The sequence below is a fragment of the Bactrocera neohumeralis genome, chromosome 6 (assembly GCF_024586455.1).
Source record: "Bactrocera neohumeralis isolate Rockhampton chromosome 6, APGP_CSIRO_Bneo_wtdbg2-racon-allhic-juicebox.fasta_v2, whole genome shotgun sequence".
NCBI classification, from domain to species: domain Eukaryota; kingdom Metazoa; phylum Arthropoda; class Insecta; order Diptera; family Tephritidae; genus Bactrocera; species Bactrocera neohumeralis.
Window position 1 is genome coordinate 13,096,548 of NC_065923.1, and position 17,695 is coordinate 13,114,242.

Here is a 17,695-nt window from a genome sequence, read left to right on the forward strand (position 1 = left end):
CCTTCATAAATTCAAAGCTTCCTCACAAGAACTTGATTTCGATCGATCAGTTTGCATGGCAGCTATGTGCTAGAGTGGGCCGATTAGCACAATTTGCTCGGAGATTGTAGCATTTGCTTTAAAAACAATATATGCCAAATTTCGCGCGAATATCTCTTCAGAAGAAAAGTTTTCCTTCCAAGCTCTGGATCCCGATCGTTCAGTTTGCATGGCAGCTATATCTTATGATGATGCGATATAAGCGATTCCGAGAAATAAGCAGCTTCTTAGGAAGAAAAATACGCGTGCAAAATGTCAGGTCGTTATCTTAAAAACTGAGGGACCTCTTCTCGGATGTGCAGATACACCGATAGACATGGCTAAAAAAACTTTGTTCGTCCAGATGTTTATTTATATATAAGTTTACATTATAGAGTCTCCGACATTTCCTTCTGGGCGTTACAAACTTCATGGCGAACTTAATATACGCTGTACAGTGGGCGATTAAAGAAAAAGAGCGGGCGAGAGTTGAGAGAAATATAAACGGTTTAATGATATGTAAATATTTTAAGTAGTGAGGAATTGCTAGAAAGGGCGGAGTGTCCACGAAGTGGCACGAGCAAAAACAACAAACAACGTGCGCTCACTGCCATCCACTGTACCGAGTAGTTCGTTGAGTCGCTGGGGTTTGAGTGTGGAAAATTGTTAAATGACGTGAATTTGTAGCGCATTTGTCAGACTTTGACCAAAAAACAAAAAAAAATATATGTAAACTACAAATTGCAGATTTCGGCAAATAGCCGAACCAAAATAGAAATTTAATTAAAATGCACTTTGAAGCGTGAATTGGCACATTAGAGCGGCTCTCAACTGCGCCAATATAATTTAACACTCAAATCTTGTACCTTTTTTGTGCAACAAGTGTGTATATATGTATGCACATACAAGTATATATATATAAAAGATCCATTTATTTACATTATATTCAATTACACACACATGCGCCTTCAAGTGCTTCGAATTTACTCAGGTCCGGCGCTGCTGTCTCAAAAAGGGGACACATGTTTACAATTCGTTGGTCATTAATAAATTTTGCTGCCAATACTTGAGCGCCGTAATCAATCATTCGCGTGGCAATGCTATTAAATTGCCTGAGGGTGCACACCTTTGGAGCTTTCTTTATTTGCTGTAGTAATACCGTTATTACTCATTTGGCGTAATGTTGAACATGACAAGTACAGACGGGTACATTACATACTATATATACACTTATTTCTTTGGCAGTTTCTAGAAATATTAGTAACGCACTTGCTTTTACAGGGTGATTCGAATAGCATTTTTTTTAAAGCAGTCTGAGATTTGGTTGGTTAGCGAGACTTTTCATAGGAAGGCAGTGATGTAGTGTGGGAACAATGATGTTGGGTGTTAAAATACACCTGGCTAGAGAACTATTTCCTTTATCCAGTATTGCTTTCTAATGTTTTATGTAAAACTAATGATATAGAACTGCTGTTTGGACAAATAGTTCCATGTTAGTCTGATATTCGCTAAAAGAAAATATTCTTCCGCTCTGAGACCAATAAATCACCTACTTGCTTTAGAATCATAGTACAAAAGTAAACTAGCGGCATATTCCAAGCCATTGTGACACCCAGTACTTTGACATAAGCTGATCTCGGCGACATTTGTTTCCTACAAAAACGGCGTAACTTCTCACACATCGCATCAGTCAATAGATTTATTGTGAGAACATTTTGGTGATCTGAAAATTTCACATTTTACGCCAGTCGATTGAACACCAAGATCGTGAGATATCACACCCAGACTTTATGTAGACTTTTTTCTATGGGAATATGTAAAGTTTAAAGTGTATGCGGACAATCCCGCAAAACATCATGCGTGTCATTCGCCAATTCCCCGTCGAAATGCTTGAACCAGTCATCGAAAATTAGAGTTGATGGACCATTTAAGACGTAGCCATGGCCAACAATGGAAAGATATAATCTACAACAACTATTTGACAAAGAATGTTCTCTCGAATGATGATAATGATTCACCATTAAACTTGTAGTTTCTGTATTTTTTGTTTAAAAAAAGTAGGGAACCTCCAAATGGATCAACCTTTAATTAACCAAACAGTTTGAAACCTTAAAATTCATTGAAGAGAGCAAACTACCGCTTGACGTTGGATTTATTGGAAAAAAGATGTCTCCATTTTCAGATTTACCTTATGTAGTCTATGAACCCGTTGTTAAGACATAGTTGGTCGAAGACAATTTTTAAATTTTTAAACAAAAAATTTTAAGGTTATACAAATGTTATACTAAGATTCAGTTATAGTTATTAGTTGACTATTTTTAACTTACCAGTCATTTCCGGTTTTGGATACATTCTGTCGTTTTCTACCAATTTGGTGTGGTTTGGGTTCAGCGACCATATTGACATCTGAAATAAAAAAAATTTGGAAAAATTAAATATTTAGCTATAAAATGGTGCCGAAACCCTGATGATCTGACTTGTTTTAACAACAAAAACGCGATTTGAAATCAATAACATGCTGCGATAGATCCATAAAGTCGTTCTATGGTTATATAAACTTACCACTCAACATACTAAAATTAAGCAATAAAGAGTCCTAGCTTATTAGGATAGAATAGAACTTAATCGATGTTTGCACTGACACGAAGGTCTGTTGTGTCATCTTTCCTATCACACGACAGAATTACGCTGATACGATCCCTATCCTAATATATGGTTCCAAGGGGCTTATTATGCTAAGCAATATTTACTTGCAAAACATCCAACAATCTTTAGGCCCTAAAAATCTACTCAACTTACGATTTCTTTACAGTTTGGTCAATCGAAATATACAGTTTTTTCTGACTCTGTGTACGCCACGCCACGACACCACCTTTAATATCTCTGAATGGCGTCTTCCGGTGCCTCTCTAGTAGAAAGGAGTCTGCCTGTTGTCTGTTGTCTTATCATAAATAACTAGCAATGTAAGAACATCTAAAGTAATCTAAAAGTAGTCTTAATTGGCCTCTAATCATCCACTAAACTGTTTCGAGTGAGTCCACCAAAACGCTTTCTTTCATTTATATTTCATTTCATAAAAACCCGAAATAAAATCAAGATATTCTTAAAAATTATTACACGTTTCTTAGAAATCCCCCTACATTTTCATTAATTTCTGATTAAAAAAAAAAAAACTATAAGAGAAAAATATGGCCAGAAAACAGTTTTTTAATCAATCTCTAGAGATGTTAGCAAAAAACACGAGCCAAATTGAAACAACTTCCGCCACGCAGAACACAGTCATTTGTCTTAATAAAAGTCGCAGCAGATTTTTCAGACCATTTACCATTCGCCAGTAGCCGTTCGGTACTCATCTCGCCTAAGTTAGTGAGCTTGACTGTCAAAAATATTCAAAAACATTTCCACACCCATCCATAACCAGTGAAAAGGGTGTGACAACCGCAGAAGCGGCAACAAAAAAAATTTAAGTAATATTCGCCCGATGTTGTGTACGCCACGCCACGACATGCCACTCATCATAATTCATAGAGTCTGCAGGCCGTTGCCCAAACACCACCCTTCTGCTTTCTTCGTTTCTGTCTTTTTTTAGACTCGCTGTGCCAGCCGACGCGCCCACTCGTTAAAGAACGACGGGTGCCTGCTAGCGAATACTAAATCTTACATAGCGAACGCCGTAAATTTTGAAATTTTTTTCAATTTTCTTTTAACGGTACTTCACATGCGGCTAAACGGGTGGACGCACACCGCCCACACTCGCTGACAAATACAACTACAAATTGCCAGCAGGACTGTCAGCTTGGCTGCCGGCGAACAGCCACATTCTTTCGTGCCACTCAATCACTGCTCTCGCAGAGCGAGCGGCTGGGGAGGAGCATCAGCAGTGGCGGGTGTGCGCGCTGCCTTCTGTCTGCTTGCTATAATTAAGATTAAGGATAAGAAATAAGAAGGATTTCCGGACGACTTTAAGAGCTAAGCGGCAAAGCGGTTTAAATGTGCTCGAACCGCGGTGTGAGTAGCTCGGTAAGTTGGTCTATGTTGATGATGACTTTTACTACATTGCTTATTGTTGTTGTTGGCACTCCATATAGCGAGTGAGCACTTGGTTTCGGTGGCGCGACGGACTTAGGGTGTGCTATGACGTCTGTAAAAATACAGAAATCTCAAGCAATTGTAGAGCCTCTTTCTCTGCTCCACCTCTCTTTCTTTCTCTTTCTCTCTTCGTTTCATTATCTTTATCAGTTGACTGCGCGCATAAATGGAGCGTGTCAACCAGAGTCGTTTAAGGCATTGCATTGTCCGCCGCGCAAATTAAAGTCGGAATAAAGCTAAAGTTGACGAATTTTGTGGTGGCAAAAGCAACAGTTGGCCGTTGCGAAAGCGGGATAGGTGAGAGCAAGATTTCCTCCGTAGTTAAATAAAGAAAATTTACTTAAAATCACTGACTCATCCCTTTTATTTAATTTACTTTCCAGCGAAGCGCATTTTTCCGATTTTCACGTGACTAATTGAATTCCAAAAAATGCTGGAGCAAACAGCCAACATGCCAACGTTTAAGGTGGAGAGTGTCACTGCCAGTGCCAATTTTAATTTTTCCACAGGTGGTTGGCCCGTGTCGTCCGTAACGAGGTGTCTGGAGTACGTGTGTAACTTATGATGTGTGGACTGTTGCATATGCTGAAATATGCTAGTGAGGAGTCGACAGATGACTCGAGTTAATATGAACTTGTTTGCAATCTTTGTAAAGAAAATTTATTTTCGCTATTTAAGATTACAAAGCAGATGACTTTCTTCTATTTCCTTTATTCAAATATTAAGGCCATGGAGGGCTCACGGTTCACGGGTTCATTGAGACCGTAAAAAAATTTTTCTTTAACAAAACGGATGTTTACATTGTAGATAACAGGGATATACTGATGGAGGTCTTCCTCTTCCTCTGCTTTCCTCGGCGGCTACTGCGTCGAATACTTTCAGAGCTGGAATGTTTTCGTCCATTCGGACGACATGACCTATCCAACGTATTCGCTGTCACTTCATTCGCTGAACTATGTTAATGGCATCGTATATATCGTACAGCTCGTCGTTCCATCGAATGCGATATTCATCGTTGCCAATACGCAAAGGACAACAAATCTTCCTCAGTACCTTTCTATTGAAAATTCGTAACGCCGATTCATCAGGTCGGAAGTAATGAGTGACTTTTAGAGTTTGGTTTTTGTTCGTCGAAAGAATACTTCGGGTTTCAATTGTCTAATCAGTCCAAGTTAGCACCTGTTGGCATGAGTTATTCTGCGTTGGATTTCGAGGCTGATACTGTCGTTGCTGTTAATGCTGGTTTCAAGACAGACGAAATTATATACGGCTTCGAAGTTATGACTGTCAACAGTGAAGTGGGAGTGGGACGACTGTTTGTTTGATGGCAGGAGATATTTCGTCTTTCCCTCGTTCACTGCCAGACCCATTTGCTTTGCTTCCTTATCCAGTCTGGAGAAAGCAGAACTAAAGGCGCGTGTGTTGAGGCCAATGATATCAATGTCATCGCCGTACGCCAGCATCTGTACACTCTAATAAAAGATGATACCTTCTCTATTTAGTTTTGCAACTCGGATTATTTTCTCCATCAGTGGATCGAAGAAGTCGCACCAAAGGGACTCGCCTTGTCTGAAACCTCGTTTGGCATCGAACGGATCGGAGAAATAATTGCTCAAACTGACGTAGCTTTTTTATGGAAGAGTTTCCTAGAGTTTCCGCAACGTATATTAGGATCTCCTCCCATTATTATTGACAACATACTTATAGACCGAAATTTTCTCAATTGCCTGTCGATCCCAAAGTAGTACCTGTTAGTAAGAATTATTCTGCGTTCGATGACCAGGAATAATAAATTGTTAGTGGTATTTAAGCTGGTTCAGAGATAGAAAAAACTCTTCACTTTTTCAAATACATTCAACAGTAACATGGGGGCTTCGCGAGGAATCTTTGTACGTGGCCACAGGTACTTTGGCTTGACCCGTTCTTTAGAGAATTCTTTTCGAGCCGCAAAATGTCCACAGCACTTATTTCTCTTAAATCAAATGATAGGTCTCACGTTGAAGAGTTCAAATAGTTGAGCGTCCACTGTACATGCTACTTCATATGCCACAAATAATCACAATCATATACATACATATGTGCGTACACACACATACTCACATGCTCTGCTCTGCCGTTTTTTATGCAAAAAGTGCGCGAGCAAAAGTTGTTTGTGCAACGCTGTTAAGTGCATTAAGATGTTCTCACTGAAATCGCATATTTTCTGCATTGTTGAAAATAAATTCGCACCTCAGCACACAAGGCGCATACCACTGCCGCCATATGAATGCATTTACATCTGTATGTATGAGTATGTGTGACAATGGTGCAACAGCTAGCAGAAGGCAACGCACTTACCGGTCCAACCAGCCGGCAGCTTTACTAACTATATTCATATATAAACCTTGCTCGCACGAGAGCTCGTAGACATATTTATATATATACATACAAATACATATAAATGTATATATGTATAAATATGTCGAGAACAGGTGAAAGTATATATATGTAATGATTTTTTTTCCGCAGGAGCCAGAGCCAGACTGAAACACTCATCTTTATGCGCGAGAAAATGAGTGCAGTTTTATATACATATATGTGCATGTGTGTGTATATATGTACATATCTGTATCTTTCTATGTAGGTGTGTATAAAAATGTGTACTCTTAATAACATTTTTAAACGTTAATGAACTCGTTGGATGCTCACTTGTGAAGTTATATACTTTCATACATATATACATATTGTACATTTGTAGCTCACGCATTCGCCATCCAGCAACAACAACAACAATAAGGAGTAACAATTTGCCAGTATTGAAATTTCATTAAGTGCACATTATTGCCACGTTTAAATGAAGTGCAACGAAATAGGCTGCGAAAGGTTCATATTTTCGCCGCTCGTTGCTTTCTTTTTATTGCCGGAAGAAGTGAATCACGGTTCATTTGCTTTGAACTTATGACACAACAATCTCATTTTCATCTGCAGTTGAGATGGGTTTTTAAATATATGAAATGTAACGCTTAAAAGAGCGGAAACCCGTTTTCTTTGAAGGGGAAATTATTAGTAAGTAAGTAATAGGTTTATTGTAATTCCTGAGAAATTTCAATATAAATATCGAAACTATTATTTTGAGAGTCCTTGGACTGCACTTCCATAGAGCAGTAATGTCTTATGCGTACAGCAGACGTTCCATTACCCGACAGTGAGGAAGTTCGAATAGCATTTTCTTGTCTGAAGAACAACAAAGCGTGGGAAAACTGTGGATTCTCTGCCGAGCTATTCAAACAATTCGGCGAGGAACTGATAAAGAGCATGCTTCAGTTTCTTTGTAGAATATGGTCGGACGAAAAAATACCCAGCAAGTGGAGTTTAAATGTGCTGTGCCCTATCGGAAAAAAGGGAGACTACAAAATCTGCGCCAATTACCGTGGGAAAAGCCTGCTCAACATCGCATATAAGGTACTGTTTGAAAGACCCTCAACAAACTGATTGGACCCTATCAGTGTGGTTTTAGGCCTGGAAAATCAACAACTGACCAGATATTCACTATGCGGCTAATCTTGGAAAATACCCGAGAAAAGACCACCACTTCCTCGATTTCAAAACTGCTTTTGACAGCTCGAAAAGGAGCTGCCTTTTTGACACTATGTCTGAATTTGGTATTCCCGCAAAACTAATACGGTTGTGTAAACTAACGTTGAGTAATACCAAAAGTTCTGTCAGGATCAGGAAGGACCTCTCCGAGCCGTTCGATATCAAACGAGGTTTCAAACAAGGCGACTCCGTATCGTGCGACTTCTTAAATCTGCTGCTGGAGAAAATAATTCGAGCTGTAGAGCTGAATGGAGCAGGTACCATTTTCTATAAAAGTGTACAGCTGCTGACGTATGCTGATGATATTGATATCATTGGCCTCAACACTTGCGCCTTTAGTTCTGCTTTCTCCAGACTGGATAAGGAAGCAAAGCAAAGGGGTCTGGTGGTGAAAGAGGGAAAGACGATCTCCTGTCATCAAACAATCAGTTGTCGCACTTGCGAGTAGGCTTCCACGTCACTGTTGAAAGTCATAACTTCGAAGTCGTGGATAATTTCGTCTACTGTCTTAGAACCAGCATTAACAGCAACAACAGTATCAGCCTCGAAATCCAAGGCAGAATAACTCTTGCCAACAGGTGCTATATTAGACTGAGTAGGCAACTGAGAAGTAAATTCCTCTTTCGACGAACAAAAACCAACTCTACAAGTCACTCATTATTCCCGTCCTGCTATATGGTGCAGAGGCATGGACGATGACAACAACTGATGAGTCGACGTTACGAGTTTTCGAGAGAAAAGTTCTGCAAAATTTATGGTATTTTGCGCGTTGGTCATCGCGAATATCGCATTCGATGGAACGATGCGCTGTAAGAGATATGCGACGACATTGACATAGTCCAGCAATTAAAAGACAGCGGCTGCGCTGGCTAAGTTGTATCGAATGAACGAAAACACTCCAGCCCTAAAAATATTCGACACAATAACCGCCGGAGGAAGCAGAGAAAGAGGAGGACCTCCACTCCGTTGGAAAGACCCGGTTGAGAAAGACCTGGCTATCCTTGGAATCTTCAATTGGCGCAAAACAGTGAAAAAGAAGAATGACTGGCGCGTTGTTGTGAACTCGGCTATAATCGCGTAAGCGGTGTCTGCGCCAGAAAAGAAGAAGAAGAATAACAATGAAAATAATTTTCAATTATTCGAGTAAAGATTGAAATAACTCCATTTCATAGAAAAATCTAATATCATTTCAACAAAATTTACTTTAGACTGTAACTCCTTAGAATGCTAAGCAACTCTGATAACTGACATAAAGTTTGCAACAGTATTGACTTTCGCAACACTTAACACTCCAGCATTAAGTTATAACCCAAACATATACCATAGTTCGTCGCTACTGATTTGGCTTTGAAGACACGTCCTTCGACTTACTCTTACAAACTCGTTTCAAAAATTTAAACCATTATCAAGTTTTTGCTGGGATAACCAATAGACCATAATGCAATCGATTCGAGACGAAACCAAAAAATTGCTTACTGGTGCTATTGACTCAAACATTTAGAAGTTGAATTATGTTTTGAATACTTCTATACTTTTGCTTGTAATCCGATAGCTCCCACTATGGAAGCTCCAAGTATGGCACTTAATCTTTGTAGAAAACAGATATGGTTGAGTGGTTTGAGTTGGGACTTCAAGTCTCCTGGTCTATAATATTTAGGAAATATTTGAAGCGAAACTGTTCAGAAATTACCACTGAATTTTCAATAGATATTCGACAACTAAGAAAAGTTTTGTAAGGTACTCAATTTATCGGAAAACATCAAGACATGCAGCCGTAGTAAAAGCATGGACTCATCGGAAACTTATCAAAGAAATATGTATATGTATAAGCTTCTAGTAAATTTATAGTGTTTTGTCATCCTTTGAGTTCAATAATAAAACCTAACATTTTTGACGCAAAAACAAGTTTTGTTCGTTTCAGAAACTAACAAAAACACCAACTTCCGCTTGTCAACAAAAACATAATGAAAGAAATGTCAGAAACAGTAACATTAGAGGATTTCGCTTTCAGCGAGATCGCAATCGGGACACGGAGAGCGCAATGCAAAGCTTGAGTAGCTTAGACTGACTTTGAGTTTATCTAAATACTCGTATCTAACGCATTTCGTATTTAAATGCAATTTTAGAAAATTCAACAGCAGACAACTGGCCCACACGCTTGCCTGCCCACTACCTTGCTTGCTTGAGTGAGTCGGAAAAGAAAATTCGCGGAGTTGTTAGTGAAACTTAGGTGCATCCGCTTTGCGGCCAATACCCCGGAAATGAAAGAGAAAATTATCGCTGTTTTAACAGCAACTTGAAAGGATTGAATGAGGACAAGAACAAGCAGTGTAGAATATAAAAAATTAAAATAAAATAAATTTTCTAGCTAACGGTTTGCGAAGAAGTCAAAGAACTGCTTGCGTCGCGAAGCAAGGATTAGTGTTGCATAGTTACATGTATATATGTGTGTGCGGGTGTTGAAAGGAATTTTGAGCGGTAAGCGAATGAAAGAGACCGCAGACGCGCCGCCGACACATGGAAGGTTAAGAAATGCGCTAGCTGGAAGTTGACCCAAAAGTGAAGAAATAAATGAATAGGAAGAAGCCCGCTATGTAGTAAAGTGGCAAAGTGCCTTCGCCGTCGACGTTGTTGCACAGTCAGTGAAGCCATTAAAAGTGGCAGTTACAAGAAACAGATTAAGCAGTAAAAGTTTTAGACGGCCAATTGGCCGTCTGTTTTCGCCACAAACTAGGTTAGCTCGTTGGAACTTTCGTATTGTGCGAGGTTAGCGTATTTCAGGGAACTCGTAAATTAAATTGAATTTAGTCTTAGTACATAATATGTACTTGTATTAATGTTTTTTAAGAAGTATAAAAATTATAATGGATACCATACTTTCAACGTTTAACTCGCACTTGCCTAAAACCAACAAATGATTAAGTAGAAGATCTCCAGTTTCCAATCCATAAGTTAAAGCCTTAATATTTTGTGAAAAAGCTTAAATAAAGTTATGGTATAAGTAATACATCCACAGTAAACCGGATAGGTCCACATAAAAGCGCAGTTTCGGAGGAACGCACCATGAGACCACAGACCAGTGATCCATTAAAAAACAGCCAACAAACACAAGCTAATTTTGCATATGGATACAAAACTGCAAACGAACCTTCATGGATGGGTTTGTCCGGGTCAAATTTGATCCTCATCCCTACCGTCAAAAATGATAGGAATTATGATAACTTCAGGTTAAAGAAAGGCCTATATGACTGGCACGAATCAAGATTTTCATCCCAACAATAATGGTCAACTAGGTAGAAAAATTGCATGGATTGCTGATGCTACACTAAAGGTTAATGTAAATAGAAGATCACAGCCAAAATACTTCGGACAATTTCACTAGCATCTTTCTTGTCTCTTTTGCTCTTTCTTACTCTGATATTCTTCATTTTTTTCCCTCTCTCTATGTTGTGAGGTACTACTCATAGGAGAGAGGACTCGCATTGGCTTATGAAAATTAAGTTAATTCTAGAGAAGGAACTTAAACCTCTTAGTATGTTTCTAGAAGCAAACCGATCTGTTACCTTCATCCCTTGGTTCCAACTAAGTCAATACTTCCATCTATTGGATCTACGTTGGAATCACTTTAAGGGGATTGGCCACTGGAGCGGGTACAAATCATGTACAGTTTCATTTTCATTTAATTTCGTGATATAATAATTTTCTGCTTTCTACAGACTGGATAAGAAAGCGATGCAAATGGGTCTGGTAGTGAACGAAGGCAAGCCGAAATATAATATCACATATAACAATAGTTGAGCCGGAGGTGGGCATATACGGATCCCTTAATTGAGATAGTCAAGCTATTTGCGAAAACTAGTGAAACCACAACTTCCATAAGGACTAAAAAGTGGTCGATAATCAATGAGCCTCACCATCAACCAATACTGAATTAGTTTGACATTAAATTAACGAAGTTCCTATGTGATTCTGAACATCCGAATCATAAAACCATTCCCACGATAATTGGATCTAAGTAATCGGAACGGACCCGGATTTTTATCCGGCCAAGAACTGTCAACTTGGAACCATTTTTTTAAATTACTTCAGGAATATTTGCAGCAGCTACAACAACAACATTCGAATCATAAAACTACAAGGTGCTTTCCAAAGTAAGCAGGACTTTTTGAATCTAGCGCCTCCTGGTAGCGTCATCTATATGTCGACTGGTGCGTTAGAATCTGCTATCTTTATCGATTGTCCAGTGAGAATTTCATGACATTTCATCAATTGGAAGTGCAGTTATTGCGTTTTAAGTGCCAGTATGTTTGTGTTACCGGTACGAAAATGAGCTTCGAACAAAGAGCCAACATTAAATTTTGTTTTGTGAAAATTAGTAAAACTTTTACCGAAAACTTTCAATTGATGAAACAAGTTTATGGCGAAGATTGCCTATCCCGTGGCAGAGTGTACGAGTGGTTTCAACGTTTTCAAAGTGGTCATGAGGATATAAATGACGATCAATATGTGGGCCAATCAAAATCCGTGATCACCGGAAATTCCATCGAAACTGTGCGTGAATTCAACGAAAATCAGCTGAAATCATCATTGAAATTCATGGAAATGGAATTGAATATCTCATAAACATCGATTTATTGCATTTTGACCGAACATTTGGGCTTACGAAAGGTGTGTGCACGGTTTGTTCCGCACAAATTGACTGACGACCAAAAATTGCTCAGAATTCAACATTCGATCGACGCTTGTGACTGATTATTTGACCAAAAATCACATTTTAACCATTAACCACTCCCCGTATTCACCTAATATGGCACCATGCGACTTCTCCCTTTTCGGAAAAATGCATTTGCCCATGAAAGGAAAGCGTGATGCAGACGTAGAGGCCAGTCAAAAGGCTTGCACCGGCTTACTGGCGGTCATACAGGCCAACGAGCTAAAACACTCGTTCGACATGCTTTTGGAGCATGCAAAAAGCTGTATTGAAGCAAAAGCAGACTATTTTGAATAAAATAAATTGATTTTGCCGAAAACCCATTTGTGCTGTTTTTTTTTTTTTTAAGTCCTGTTTACTTTGGAACGCTTCTTGTAAGCAAATGTTTCTTCTTTTCCAAAGGGATTCAATATTTCTCACTGGAAAACTCTTTAGGTTTCAGAGTGCTTTCGTATTTATTATTTTTCGATTATTATTTGCTAAGCTTTCGACTTACCCAAAGTCTGACTTAGAACAGTGCGTCCATCTTCGCCGTGGCAAGCGTTGCGTGCATCAAAGGGATTTGTGAACTGCACGAAAGCGTAACCCTTATGCATCGATATGCCTGTAAGCAGACAATGAAAGTAAAAAAATTATAAAACTTACATTACAAGAAATGCAATTAAATGTAATATTCACTCGCTCTCACTCTCTGCCTGCACTTACCCGCCAACCGACCATAAATCTGGAACATACGTTCCACATCCGTTTTCGAGCACTGGAACGTATTCAAATTGCCCACAAAGATGCGCGAATTCACTGCCTGCGGATCCTGCGAGTTCGTCTGATTAGACAGCTTTGACAGCTTCATGGTGTCGCCGACGCTGAGGAAATGTGACGACGACGTCGTGTGATGCTTGTAGAAGCTGTTGGTGGGACTGCTGGCGGCGCTGTTGCTGCTGCTTAAGCTGTGGTTGGCCGTCAGAGCGGCTGCCTTGCTCGCGTATGCCAACGTCTCGGCGTCACAGGTGTGGCCGGCGGTGTAGGTGTGTGCGCCGCTGTGCGGGTGCGGTGAGTAGAGGTGAGTCGCCGGCGATGGCAGGAGCACAACCTTCTGCTGCGTATGCGGCTGCTGCTGCTGCTGCTGCTGCAACTGGTGCGGATGGTGGTTGTGCTCGGGGCACGTGGGCGCAAAATATAAAAACGCAATGATGAAAACTTAACGGTAAACCAGGCGAACGAAAAACGATGAAATTGTTGGAATTTCAAGTGTGCGTCACACAATTGTGCTTATGTATGTGTGTGTGTGTGTGGCTGTCCTTACGAAATTCCAATGCGCTGATGGATTTATTTCTGGAATTTCAACTTAAATATTTTTTGCTCGTATTTCTTGGGACGAGACGAGCACTGGGCACCGGAGCTCAACAACCGCCCGCAGGATTACTGGAATAAAGCGCCTTAGCCCGTATAACCTAGGGCGTAACTGGCGCGCGTTATACAACGAAGTGTTTGTGTGTGTGTGTGTGGTAGTTTTGGCCGAAGTTGTTTATTCTTTGTCGGCTTTCTGCTCAAACGCCTGGGATTAGGCTTGAGTACGTGCTTGTGCGCTTATTTGTTTGCGTAAATGATTTGCTGCCTTCGATCTCGCTGCTTTCTCCTTTTTGTTGTAGTTGAGTTTTTTTTGCTCTTTTGCAGAATATACGCTCGCTGTGGCTGATTGGGAGGGTTACCGCATCGCTTGCGCGCCTGGCATTGTCCGGCTACAGAGTTGCACAAACACTCTTACACAAACAAATGTATTTTTGCTGCTGTCGTTGTTGGTTACCCCGGCGACTTAACGTTGCTGATTGTTGTTTTCGTTATTGTTGTTGTTGTTGTTGATGGCGTAACCGCAGTTATTGATAACAATCGGCGCACAAAAACCGTACACAATGGATTAAAAAATCTGCAAGCAGAAAAAAGATTACGTGGAAAGTGAGTGGGAGAGGCTTATGAATCGGACTTCAAAAAAAAATCAGTTAAATTGAGAATATGGATAAAAATGAACTGACAAGAAGATGTAAATAAGTCCATCATATAACAACAAGTTGCATTGTTTTGTATGCGTGGCAGTGTGTGTTTGTGTTGGTGCGCGGTTTAACGTTGGCATTGTGCTATATGTATGTATGTGTCTCTGTGTATGTGACTATATTCATGTAAGCGTGTAACCACCGCGCTCCTCACACTCGCATTTACATTCTCCTGCATTTGCTCGTTTGTGCGCCTAAAAGCACACCATGCCATCACTCCACTTAGAGCGACGCGCATTTATATTCTCGCGCCGACTTGTCGGTTATAATTGATTTTTCGTATTAAAATGCGATTTTCAGTATTAAAAATATACAACACGAAATGCATGGAAATTCAATTAATTTAAGTAGCTTAAATTTTGATTGATTGCTTTTTATTAAAAGTGGACTTTGCGGCTGTGCGAAAGGGCGCTAAAGAACTTGTGCCGGAAGAAAAAATAATCATTTAAAAGGCAATTGTGAGTTTTCATCGCAGTGGATTTTAACTTTTTTGTGGTGGGAGGGAATTACATATATATCAACGCGCAGCTTTAAGTAATGAAGTAACATCAGAAGGATAGTTGGTTGGATTTTTGTGTCATTAATTAAACATTAATTGATACTTAAAAGGTCAAAGTATGCTTTGTACTGATTGCTAATCAGACCTTATTTCATAATGATTGAAAACGGGCATAAATTCCGTAGTAAGATGAGTTCTTAGCGATGCCACGTGGAGTCCCAAGGATTTGTAACCTTCATGAATCTGACATAAGTATGTTTAATGCTTGCATTTTAAGGGGCTAGGTTAGGTTAGAAGGTGGATCTAAAATAGTATCCCACTTGAAAAACTGAGACAGCTAATACATTGTTATACCTAAATCATACTCAATGGTGGTAATGGTTCAAAAGATGCTAAAAAATCGCTCTAAGGCTGCTGCAAAGTCGCTGAGGCGGCGAATATCTCTCCGGCCATTTCATTCGGTTAGCCGAGATGCTTGAAGCTCAGTCTTGTAAAAGCTTGACAATGGAAAATAAACCTTCTTCTATGCAACTACGATAGTTAACGTCCGATTGGACAAGGTTGACGTCCGGTATGTTTTACGTGAGTACCTGTCATCGATGACTTTACCTCACGATGCTCAAAGAAAATAAGATAAGATCAATATGATGCTTTGGACGGCGCCTTGAAAATGTAAGACATTTTACAGTATCAATTAGTAAGTAGTGTGGAATGAACACACTAAGTAGCTTGTTAGGGTTGGAGGCTCACCTAAAACCTCTGCTTTGGGTCCGGCACCCGGTTGCAATGTAACTCCACATTTAACTGGAAGTATTCGGGTATTGAACCACAACCACCACGATACTCCCCGAAGGCCCATGCCGCATGAGTAGGTTGGAGCGAACTCCAAGGGCTTCTGTTCCCCGTGGTACCAGAATTAAGTCTCCGGTCAGACTTCATAATCGAAACTACTACCACTTCAGCCTCCATACTGCTCTGGACTGGTGACCAGGAATTGAATCTCTACATCTCATCGAATACACACACCATTCACTCTGAACCTAACTTTGATCTTCAGCTAATTGTCCTCGCCGTCTAAATACTCCACGCGCAAACCTATCAAACAACCCCAGTATTCAGACTAGTGGAGATAACACTACTAACGTCTAAACGTCCGTCGGTAAAGCTAATTCTAATACCACTAAGACCCTTGATGGCCAAGTACATTAGGTACTCCGCGATCACAATCTTCATATCGCATCCCACAGAAACACCCTGACCTATTGGATAGGTGCCTCTGATGCAGAAATAGAAATGCATTGCGAAGCCCATACCCGGTAACAAAGAAACCCAGACCTAAACTGAATTTGAAGTCTGCGTTATATTTGGAAAATGTTAATTAAGAACTCTAATGATGCAGTGAAATAAACCTTGCTGAGATCAGTGGGTCTCCTACGTTTCGCACTATGCCAGAAGAAGCTCACGCGAAGTCCACAGGTCCAGAGATCCATTCCTCGAACACAAGTGGACAGCTGAGATGCAATTCGATTTTAATTTAATTGATACAAATTGTGCTCTCTTGCGAGCTCATTGTCTTTGCAGTTTTCTGCGTTTGGTGCAAGCCGAAAATGCAGCGTTCATTAGAGCAGAGGTATGTGATTAAATTCTATAAGAAACTCGGTAAATCCACAACAGAGACGATTGATAGGATCAAGCAGGCTTACCCAAATGTTGCTTTAGTAAGAAATGATGTGTTTCGGTGGCACCAGGCCTTTTTGGAGGGCCCGGAAGAGGTCGCTCATGAAGACCGGAAGAATGAGCAAATCCAAAGTGAAAATGATGCTCATTGTCTTTTTTAACATCAATTTCATCGTCCACCATGAATTTGTTCCTTCTGGAAAAACCATCAACGCCAAGTTTTACGTAGAAGTCCTCAACAGACTCAAACGAAGGGTGAATCGGGTCCGACAAGACATTGCAGCCGATTGGAAGTTGCACCACGACAACGGCCCGGCTCACACCGCCTTGTGAACCTAACCAAGGCCGGCATCCCAACGCTTTCGCTAGCCGACCTACAGCCTAGATGTGTACCGCCAACCCCCACGGATTTTTTTCTTGCCTGAAAAGCCCGATGAAAGGGAATGCAAGTAGCATGCACCTCGGCTCTCAAGGCTATTCCGGAGAATGCCTTCCGTGACGCTTTCAATGCGTGGAAATCACGCTGTCAGTAATCTTTCAGAAAACAGCAGTTACTGTTCAGTTTTTAGATATCACCACAATGTTACATATTTTAGAAGTCTTGGAATATTCTTGATTTATCAGTGCAAGCTCATTCTAACCAGAAATCGAGAGTGCAACTCAAGTTTTTCTACTAATCATTATAAACAATATTTGATATATGTAGAAGGGAAGATGATGAGTAAAAAATTTAACTTTGATTTAAACTTTAAAGCCATTGTCCTAATTGGCCAGCTACATACATACATATTTATTATTAGCATATATTAAATTCTCATTCTATATTTTAATAATGTCATCCATTATTTGACAGTCGTCATCTCGGGCAACTCTTATCTTAAACCGACTACTTTTCCAGCAAATCTATTGAAAGCATTACAAGCTTGCCACTCCCCAGCAGCCGCTGCTCAGCAACTGCTGCTCAACCCTTCGGCCGCCTACAAAAACTACATAAACATGGCTTTGTAATGAAAATGGAAATCTAAATAAAGCAAAGACACAACAAAGCATTCATTACAAGGACAATGGGACAAACAA

At 40.1% G+C, this 17,695-nt stretch overlaps 1 protein-coding gene across 1 annotated transcript in view; it reads right to left on the reverse strand.

Annotated features, from left to right (window-relative positions):
* Positions 1-17,695, reverse strand: part of LOC126762469 (putative uncharacterized protein DDB_G0282129) — a 149,057-nt gene that overhangs the window by 28,592 nt on the left and 102,770 nt on the right. Inside the window, exons 4-6 of the mRNA XM_050479240.1 lie at positions 13,100-14,318; positions 12,891-12,998; positions 2,346-2,424 (exon numbers count right to left, since the gene is read on the reverse strand). Coding sequence (XP_050335197.1) covers positions 2,346-2,424; positions 12,891-12,998; positions 13,100-13,244 — 332 coding nt within the window. The 5' untranslated portion in view covers positions 13,245-14,318. The remainder of the gene's footprint in view (positions 1-2,345; positions 2,425-12,890; positions 12,999-13,099; positions 14,319-17,695) is intronic.